This window comes from Oncorhynchus tshawytscha, linkage group LG07, assembly GCF_018296145.1.
Source record: "Oncorhynchus tshawytscha isolate Ot180627B linkage group LG07, Otsh_v2.0, whole genome shotgun sequence".
Classification (NCBI taxonomy): domain Eukaryota; kingdom Metazoa; phylum Chordata; class Actinopteri; order Salmoniformes; family Salmonidae; genus Oncorhynchus; species Oncorhynchus tshawytscha.
In genome coordinates this window covers 30175247-30186129 of record NC_056435.1, presented here as the reverse complement: position 1 = coordinate 30186129, position 10883 = coordinate 30175247, and the positions used below count along the sequence as shown (strand labels likewise).

Sequence of the window (10883 nt, the reverse complement as noted above, 5' to 3'; positions counted from 1 at the left end):
AAGGACAGCCTAGATCTGTCAGAACAGAGTAACCAAGACAATGTGTAAGGAGGACTGAGGACTTCTAAAAACCAGTTGGGTAAGCATGTCATGCCAGAAAGGTACTAATTCCCACAGGCAGACAGCACTCGTCACAGACAGTGTTGATCTTGCTTCTCAGTCATCTAACCTACAATATGTAGCCTTATTTACAACAGGACCAAGGTGAAAGACAACATTCCCATATCCAGCCCAGTCGTTCTAAGCCAGTCTACTTATTCTGTTAAATTCTGTACATCAGAATCCAAGCCCCAAACTCAGCAGTCAAAGGAGGCTACCAGTCACTGTCTCCACTGATATTTTGGCGGTGGCTTGTGGACCAAATATGTCACCCTGAATCTGAAATAAGTCCTACATTTCACAGGATCTGATAGCACGTGACCTGAACTAGCCCAAGAAGAAACAGAGACGCTGGCTCTCTTAAGATTTGCAACGCAGCGACAGTCACCAAATTGCCCGCCTCCAACAGTTAATTCCACCTGTGTCTTTCCGTTTGATACTGCCACATGTGCACCGAAGTTCTCCGCCAAGCAATCCTGTTCGCAGTGCTCGACTGAATCCGAAGGGAAAATTCGGAAGGGGAAAAATCCTTTAAAACTAACCACATCATCCCACATTCAGATTTTTTTTTCTGGCTTCCCTCTTTTTTCTTTCACGGATCATATGAGAGACGATACCTTTGGAGATGTTTCCAGGGATTAGACCTCCAAGGAGGAGCACAACTTTCTTTGTGCATCCCCTTTCACTGAGTTTGTCCAGTGCAGTCACTTCAGAGGGTTGAATACACAGTGCTAAATAAGTAACCTGAATCTCCGTTGAAAGGGTTTCCTCTTACCAGGCTGAAAAAAAATGGTTAGTTATAATAACTGATAATTGGCATCTTGTGAATGTGTGGTAGTGCGGTGCAGCACACATGTTCAGTTCAAAAACAAGGGGAGAAAAACACAACAACACTAGGTAAGGGTCAAAAGATGTCACACTGCTGACATGTCTCTCCAGTTACCTTACATTCAGAATGCTTGTGGCCTTCTACTACTGTACCTCGTCTGCTCTTCCACTATGGGTTCATGTGGACTGACACAACATCATAAACACTTCAACCACTCCCTAGCTGACCAGAAGAGAGGCATATATCCATTTATATCCCGTGTGTTGAGTTGGCTATAGAACATGGCAAAAAACTAGGCACATTTTTATCATTTTTATTATGTTGTTATTACAATAGCACAGTCTCTCTACCAACATCTTCAGACAGACAGTCCCTAACAACCCTGAAGAGGTTGGCTTGATCCTTGAGGGGGAAATTATGACCTGAGTCATGTGTACAGAACAATAGTAAATATTTGCCCCTCCCCCAGACTGCCAGCTGGCTGTACGTGCAGCTGACAGACATACACTATGGCAAGCTGAGGAGAAGAAACACTTCTGACCATTACTTGGCCCCTACAATTACTTCGTCGTTGGAAATCACATTAATCGCCATTTAAGCAGTAGACTAATAAAAGCGTGTTTGACCACAGGAGACTCAAAGTCTGTCTGGTCAAGGGCTTGCAGACATCGGACCTCTAAAGTTTTCCGTTGGTTAATAATACAAGCCTCTGATAAGTAACGGAACATGCAACAAAGTAGCGCTCGAAAACCATATGTGAAAAGAATGACAGTACGCGCGCAGAAGAGACAAAGTAACACACAATAGAACAACCGGCAATCACAAAGTAACTACCAGCATTACAAATTCCATAGCCACAAATTATGTAATTTGAAACGAATTTACCTTGCACGGGGGGGCAAGGGTCTTAGTCAGCGAGTCGATCCTTGCACTGTATTCAGTGAATTTCTTCTGATACTTCAGTGCTGTCATTTGTAGCTCATTATGCACAGCAGAGAGTTGAGCAAGAAGAGATTTCTCTCTTTTGCTCGATTTCAAAGATTGCTTCTTGAACTCTTTGTCCAAGCTGACCACCTTCACGTGCAATGCACTGTTGTGTGCTTTCAGGGCTTTCAAACAGCAATGGGTGTCTAGTTTTTGCTCTTTGTGGGTGAGCATCAAGCCACATCCATTTTCGCATATCCCGACCGGTCTGCAATCACACGATTCGCGCATATGTGCATCCATGTCCTTCAGATTGAGCACCTCGTTGCATCCCTTATTCCTGCATTTTGCCGGAGAGTAATCGCACATCTCGGCGTGCTCTGCCAGATGTTGCAGCTTTACCACTTTTTCACAGCCTCTGGCATGATTGTCACACTTTATGTCCAGCTTCATAATCAGGTTTTTCAGAGGGAGAACGTGGTTCAGCTCTTTCGTGGAGATCCTTTGACATTTGACGGGGCAGCTGCTTTGCTGGACAACCCAAGGCAGCACACAGCCAGCGCAGAAGACGTGACCACACGGAGTAGTGAGCGGGTCTTCTAGAACTTTATTGCACAAATTACATTTAAAATCTGGGTCCACAGCCCCTTTAAACCGATCCAACTCAAATCCCATGTTTTTAAATAAATCCAAAATTCCGCCGGGATTCCCACAAATCGAAGCAAGAGCAGTGGGTGTTTTAGCTTCTCATTGGAGGAGTACTGACTTCAAGCTCTCCTTACTGTCTAAACTAATTGACCGAGACTTCCTCCGGGAAAAAAAATGTGGAGGAATTCTCTACCGTAACTGCCATAAGAGCCGCGCACCTGAGTGCAAGGCAATCATTAGACGATTGCTATGATAATTCGAAGAGGGCATTCTTTACGCTTTTTGAATGTGATTTACAAGTTACAAAGACAGGTAGGCTGGCTACAAGTGTAGGCCGATTGTAGATAGTAGTAGTTCTACTGACTAAGTGAAAATGTTATGCAACAGACTCCAATTAATTGTGGATCCTAGAATCATTGTTTTAGATTTTGAATTTATCTGTATTGTATTTGCAAATGCCATAAACTGATTTTGCACGTTGTAACAATGTGTGTAGGAGGAATGGATGGTGCTCTGAGGATGACTTCTCATTTTGTAAAACCATGTTAGTGTGACATTGTTAGAAAGAGCTATGGCTATATGTGTTACCTGAGTAGTTGTGCCAGTCACAGTAGTTGTGACTGGCAGTGTATGAGCTATAAAAACAAAGACTGTGTGATCACTGGCTGAGGAACGTTCAACTCAGTTCTCTTATATCGAGGCAGAGTACAGCCACGGTGGAGGTGTCATAATACCTATAAAGATAGCGGTCAAACATGGAAATTGTTCAAATAATTTTTTCCACCATTAATTTTTCCCATAAGGGATTTTTAGAAACACTTGAAATAAGGGCTGTGTTTTGTGTAAGCTTACCCTGTCATGACTTTTTGATAACCATGTAAATCTCCCTCGGACAAGGTGACTTTTATCAATATGTTCGGCTCTATTTACTCTCAGATTTGAAAATGCCAATTAGCATCAAAGTGGACATCATGCAAAACTACAAATCCCTGCTAGCTCCTGCATGTCATCTCAAGCTGACCCCTTTGCTAACAGGTATTGTGTAAATGTAAAACTTGCACAAGTCAGTTCACAGAATTGTCCATTTAAAGAAATGTTGCCAATTTATTCATTACTACATTTAGCCAACATTAGATAGTTCATCTGGAGAATCTTACCTTTGCCTTGATTCATCAGTCTCATCTAGATCATCATGGCATCTGTAGTTCTTTATGATAGCCACATTAGCAGCTAATTAGCATTCCATTTTGGGGGGGGGGTAAATACAGGCAAATATAATGTTAAAAGTCATCTTGTCCTAGAGAGATTTACATGGTTATCAAAATGTCACGCCAGGGTAAGCCTACACGAAACACAGCCCTTATTTTAAGTGTTTCTAAAATCCCCTATGGGAGAAATGAATGGGTATTATGACTCATACTGTGGTACTCTGTTGAGTTTTGATAACGGGTTTGCTAGCAACAACATTAAGTCACCATCAGTCCATACTTGTAAAAATGTGTTGGGAAAAAAAAGGCAATTCGGAAAATGCTTACCTATACCTACAGTACCAGTCAAAAGTTTGGACACAACTACTCATTCAAGGGTATTCTTTTTTTTGACTATTTTCTACACTGTAGAATAATAGTGAAGACATCAAAACTATGAAATAACACATATGGAATCATGTAGTAACCAAAAAAGTGTTATATATTTTAGTTTCTTCAAAGTAGCCACCCTTTGCCTTGATGACAGCTTTGCACACTCTTGGCATTCTCTCAACCAGCAAATGATAGTCCCAATAAGCGCAAACCAGATGGGATGGCATATCGCTGCAGAATGCTGTGGTAGCCATGCTAGTTAAGTGTGCCTTGAATTCTTAATAAATGACTGACAGTGTCACCGGCAAAGCACTCCCACACCATCAAACCTCCTCCTCCATGCTTCACGGTAGTAACCACACATGCAGAGACCATCCGTTCACCTATTCTGTGTCTCACAAAGACACGGCGGTTGGAACCAAAAATCTTTACATTTGGACTCATCAGACCAAAGGACAGATTTCCACCGGTCTAATGTCCATTGCTCGTTTTCTTGGCCCAAGCAAGTCTCTTCTTCTAATTGGTGTCCTTTAGTAGTGGTTTCTTTGCAGCAATTTCACCATGAATGCCTGATTCACGTAGTCTCCTCTGAACAGTTGATGTTAAGATTTGTCTGTTACTTGAACTCTGTTAAGCATTTATTTGGGTTGCAATTTCTGTGGCCGGTAACTCAAATGAACGTATCCTCTGCAGCAAAGGTAACTCTGGGTCTTCCTTTCCTGTGGCGGTCCTCAAGAGAGCCAGTTTGATCACAGCGCTTGATGATTTTTACGACATTTTCCAGATTAACTGACCATATCTTAAAGTAATGATGGACTGTCATTTCTCTTTGCTTATTTGAGCTGTTCTTGCCATAATTTGGACATGGTCTTTTACCAAATAGGGCTATCTTACACAACACAATTGATTGGCTTAAACACATTAAGAAGGAAAGAAATTCCACAAATTAACTTTTAACAAGGCACACCTGTTAATTGAAATGCATTCCAGGTGACTACCTCATGAAGCTGGTTGAGAGAATGCCAAGAGTGTGCAAAGCTGTCATCAAGGCAAAGGGTGGCTACTTTGAAGAATCTCAAATATACTTTAATTTGTTTAACACTTCTTTTGGTTACCACATGATTCCATGTGTTATTTCATAGTTCTGATGTCTTCACTATTATTCTACAATGTAGTAAATACTAGAAATAAAGAAAAACCCTTGAATGAGTAGTTGTGTCCAAATTTTGGACTGGTACTGTATGTGAAGCATGGAAATATATGTAAAACATATTCCTTCAGCCAGGCCTTTGGCCAGTTATGGTAATATAATCAGAGAGGCAGTCTACACTTGAACTCTATTAGCAATCCCCAAGTAAGTGTGTGTGTGTGTGATTGTTTGTGCATGTCTGTGGCTGTTTCTCTGTCAATCTCAGCAGGAAGTATTACAGTCATTAATGCATTTGAATTGTCAATGATGGAAGGGCGACTCACAGGGAACGACAGTTGTGTGACAGGGCAAGAATGGCCAGCACGCTGGCAGCTTAACTGTCTTTTGTGAGCAGAGTCCATCTTTGTTCATCAGACTCTGTAATATTGCTGATGGGAAACACATTTCTATTGGCTGCCTACTCTCTGGGAAACCCAATAGCATGTGATGTTATGCTTGATAAACCCATTCCACATGTGTTCCTATCAAAGACTTAAACCAACGGGCTCATCAATGACTCTTGGAGGCAGAGTGACAGAAAGAGAAAGCACACTCGCAGTCAATTATAGACTGAGGTAATGCGTCAACTCTTCCACCATTGCCTTCCGTCAGATGGCTTCATCCTAACGTGACACGCAGTTGCCATCAGTGCAGACCGCTGTCATGTGTAAGACAATGCTCTTCCACATGATAAATAGGTGTCTCATGAGTCAAATGCGATGTAATTGGACACCTTGATGGTATTTATTGGCTATGTTGGAAGTAATGCAAATGTTAGCTTTCAAATGTGCAAAATCATAAATGTTGAACTGTGATAAATGTTATTGTTCTATTACACCCCTTTTGCCAACTGAGGTTCTCCAATTTCCAGTAGTGTGTTGCTGAGAATGATGAGATTTTCTGCAGTACTGTTTGTTTGCGTTTCCTGCCCATTTTCCCTCATAATTCTGTATTATTGTTTCCCACAGAATAACAGGCTCCCTCTAGCTGTTTATTCTGGGGCTGATCTGTGGAGTCTCCCTCTTAGCGTCAAACTAAATTAAACATTTTTTTCCCGGAATGTATAAAGACATGAAAACAAACATCAACAATAACCAGCAATACCCAAATGTTAATTTGACCATCAGACATTTTATAGAATATCACCCAGTGATTATTCAGAGTTAGGAATGGTATCTACATTTCACAAGGAGAGGCTATTCACTCTGCTATGGAATTCTCTGCAGATGACATCTAGGACTGTTTTCCATGAACTGGGATGAGGTGGCAACATCGGGCGCAGACAACTCTATGTTGGGTCCAGCACAAAGACAGACGGGGTCCTAGTGGAGACAACAGTTGATCCCAACTCTCCAGGCCCAGACTGCTATCGAAGGATACAAACAGACTGATGAAAGACAAAGAAAGACATAGTGAACTTCTATTTGGGCCCCATTCCATGGCAAAGGCAAGACACACTGGATGGATCATAGTAGGGTAAATTGTGTGAATCGTTTTTTTTTTTATCCTGGCTCATCAAAATGCACAGATGTAACAAAAAAGAATATGTAAAAACATACAACCGAGTGCTTTTCATTTGATTACAAAGTGCACATTTCATTGTATGTGGTGAGCGATATCGCTAGGAGGCTGTAGGACTTGGTCAATGAGCCCTCTCGCTCTGTTTTCTTGACGAAACGCTACAGAGAGGTCTAGGTTTCAGCAGCGTGATGAGGGTGTTCTGGGGGGTGTTGGAGCAAGGCCATATAGTAATCATCACCAGACTTCTTCAGATATGTCAGAAACATAAGGGTCATGTGGGAGACTGTGAAGATGAGTTATTGTTTTTTTTTTTTTTTTGGGGTGTTTTCATGTGGCTTTGTAACACGGTGTACTTACAAAAGCAGCACTTTCATCTATCTCAACGCTTCAGTTCCCTTTGTTCATACTGCTTTTTTTTTTGGTCACGGTCAACTAGTGTGCGTAATGCTAACCTTGCACACGTTGCAGAAATGGCATGCTGTACTGTACATTAGCTTTGTTAGTTACATTCCTATATAATGCTGTTCATGTTAAGCTTGACTGTTCCCTCTTGGGTTAGTAAAAAAAACAAAAAAACACTGTGTCTATGGTTGAACTGAATGTTCCTGGGGTTCCCTGTTAGGGAACCGTGGGTAAAACATGTTGGTACTGGTCTCAGGGTGACTTGTGATCATGCTCTTTGGAGCTGCATGGGAAGGGAGGGGTCCAAACTGGGAACTGGCAAGGCAAGGCCACACTCGTCTTCCAGAGGATGCTGATGACAGATGGTGTGAGAACTAAATAACCACCCAGTACCTCTCTGTGTGTTATGACAGTGAACAGCGGCTCAACCGTCACAATGTAATCTGAGGCATAAACATGTGAGACTGGGATTGGTGATGTTCTAACGCCACCAGTGTGGGCCTCTCATTAGTGTGATAAAACTGGGTTTGCCAAGGTATGGAATTCTTGATTGCCTCAAACAACGAGCGGTCTATACATTTAGAACTACTGTGAAAGCAATTACTACATGAGCGTTGCAATATTTATGTCTTTTCACGGAGATGTTGCTCACATGACAGACTTAAGAATGGAGTGAAAACACCTTGGGAGGTGGAGTGAAAGGATATGGGTCAGAGAGAAACCAGGAAGGACAAGCACCAAATCACGACTACACAAGAAGGGCAATCTCCATTTCAAATGAACCAAATCTAACTTTAGTCTGTTTGCCGCACACACGGTAGCTAATTGAATATGTATAGGCGTTTTATTGTGGGCCTGGGAGTAGGAAATAAACTATGTATAAACATTATGTCTTGTGGAGCAAGATTCAGGAAAGGCAGGATGTCAGGCTTTGACAACTGCTGATTTAAGGTTCTTTAAGTCAGTACAGCTGGGGGAAAAAAAGATAGAAATACCAAAAATATGAGGTGGTATTAGGTGTCTTTCAAGTGTTTCTATGGTGTTGGCGTGCGATTTCAAGTCGAGGGATGAATGTCATTGGTTAATTGGAACACAAAGCTGGTCTCTATGAAGTGAGAGGGGATAAATCTACCTGAAAAAAATAAGTATTCTCTTCAGAATGTAATTTGCTGTAGATCTTATGTAAATCTCTCAGCCTTCTTGCAAATGGACTAACACATGCATTAGTTACGTGGAAACAATGGGGAAACAACATTGATTCAACCAGTGTGTGCCCAGGGACAACCCACTGGGCACACGCTGGTTGAATCAATGTTTTTTTCGCGTAATTTATTTTACGTGGAATAGATGTTGAATTGATGTCTGTGACTAGTGGGAAGTGTGTAATATTAGAAACAGATTCATTTTCATTTTGCAAAGGGACACCCGAGACTGTTTAAAAACAGGATGGAGAGAGAACCAATCAGAAGTTCCACGTTGAAGCCTCAGTGTCACCACACATTGTCTGGAAGCTCTCTACACGTGAGATAGAGAGTCAACTTGGCACTTCTTATCCTTATCACTTCTTTTAAAAAACGTAGTAGAAAAAATATTTATGTCGACCCACAGAAATGATGCCAGACCATTTAAACCCACAGGTTTGTTTTTCATGACTTCAACATTTCAATTCAGTAATTGATCACAAATGAAGAACACAGGCACTTTGTAATGTAAAGTGTTTCCCAACCAAACCTCTGCGTGGTTGTATTCATCAATGTGATCATGTGATTCATGTCACCCCTCAACCCCTTAACACTGCAGTCCTATCCCTCTGTACTCCGGTCGACTACATGATCTGGAGGATTAGAGGGACTTGCTGAAGTGTGTGAAAGGCATGTAGGTCAGTCTTGTTGGAGGAACAGCTCTTGGGAAATGGGTGACACCTGAGGTGACAACAAGGCTGGAGCTGCAGATACACTTCCTCTCTCTCTCTCTCTCTCTCTCTCTCTCTCTCTCAATTCAATTCAATTTCAATTCAAGGGCTTTATTGGCATGGGAAACATGTGTTAACATTGCCAAAGCAAGTGAGGTAGACAACATACAAAGTGAATATATAAAGTGAAAAACAACAAAAATTAACAGTAAACATTACACATACAGAAGTTTCAAAACAGTAAAGACATTACAAATGTCATATTATATATATATATATACAGTGTTTTAACAATGTACAAATGGTTAAAGGACACAAGATAAAATAAATAAGCATAAATATGGGTGTATTTACAATGGTGTTTGTTCTTCACTGGTTGCCCTTTTCTCGTGGCAACAGGTCACAAATCTTGCTGCTGTGATGGCACACTGTGGAATTTCACCCAGTAGATATATCACTTGCTTTCTGTGGTTTATTCTCCAAAGAAAAAACCTGCAACATGAATGATCAGATGTTTTGGGGTCAGGGGGGTTTAAACAAATCCACACAAATATTATCTTCTGGCAGACTGGGCCAGCAGAACCGGGTTGACTTCGGGTCGAACCACTTTTCTCTCTCTCTCTCTCTCTCTCTCTCTCTCTCTCACACACACACACACACACACACACACCCACCCACCACCACCACCACGCTGAGAGGTGTCTGACAAGGACAGTAGTAACAGTGAATGGCCAAGCTGACGGCCAATCAAACAGAATAACAGCTCTCAGGACTTGTTGCAGCGAGCCCACAAGTCTGTCTGCTTCACTATCTGAGCGAGTCATTATTGGAGTCATTAAGGTTTAGTATTTATTGTAATGAGTCAAATCAAATGTTATTTGTCGCATGCGCCGAATACAACAGGTGTGGACTTTACTGTGAGATGCTTACTTACAGTATGAGCCCATTCCCAACAATGCAGAGTTAAAAGGTAAGAACAATTAGCAAAATGAACAAGTATTCCAGTATACAGTATACAGGAGTACTGGTACAGAGTCAGTGTGCGGGTGTAGGAGGTAGTTGAGGTGATTGAGGGTAGCATGTACAGCACAAGAGTCTGTTTTGTGTGTGTGAGCATATGCAGTGTGTGTGTGTGTTGGAGTGTCAGTGTAGTATGTGTGGGTAGAGTACAATAAGTGTGCATAGAGCCAGTGCAAGAGTGTCAGTGCAACAACAAAAAAATGGGTAAATGCCAGTAATCTGGGTAGCCACTTGATTAACTGTTCAGCAGTCATGGGTTGGAGGTAGAAGCTATTCAGGAACCTTTAGGTCTCAGACTTGGCGCTACCGCTTGCTGTGCGGTAGCAGAGAGAACAGTCTATGACTTGGGTGGCTGATATAGAGGTACTGGATGGCATGGAGCTCGGCCCCAGTGATGTACTGGGCCGTACGTACTATCCTCAGGAGCGCCTTGCTCGGACGCCGAGCAGTTGCCATAGAAGCGGTGACGCAGCCAGTCAAGATGCTCTCAATGGTGCAGCTGAGTGTAATGTATGCAGAGAGGATGGGAAGAAGTGTGCTGTAAACATGGAAGCACACCAGTGAGTTTAGTGAGAAATGGGCTGAGTGTTGTACGTATGTCTCTAAGCAGGTGTGTAGTGGCTACATTCCTTGGACCTGTCCTTGTGTAAAGCCAGGGAACAAATGCTTAAAACTCCTCTCAAACCATTCACGGAGAGCTGAACTGTCACTTGCTTTCTGTGGTTTATTCTCCAAAGAAAAAACCTGCAACATGAATGA

At 42.0% G+C, this 10883-nt stretch overlaps 1 protein-coding gene across 2 annotated transcripts in view; it reads right to left on the bottom strand.

Annotated features, from left to right (window-relative positions):
• Positions 1-2650, bottom strand: part of pdzrn3b (PDZ domain containing RING finger 3b) — a 127157-nt gene extending 124507 nt beyond the window's left edge. Inside the window, exon 1 of one of the 2 annotated variants that reach the window (XM_024426814.2) lies at positions 1814-2650. In XM_024426814.2, the coding sequence (XP_024282582.2) occupies positions 1814-2527 (714 nt within the window). In that variant the 5' untranslated portion in view covers positions 2528-2650. The remainder of the gene's footprint in view (positions 1-1813) is intronic. The other variant, XM_024426813.2, reaches the window with a different exon arrangement.
• Positions 2651-10883: the final 8233 nt, after the last annotated feature.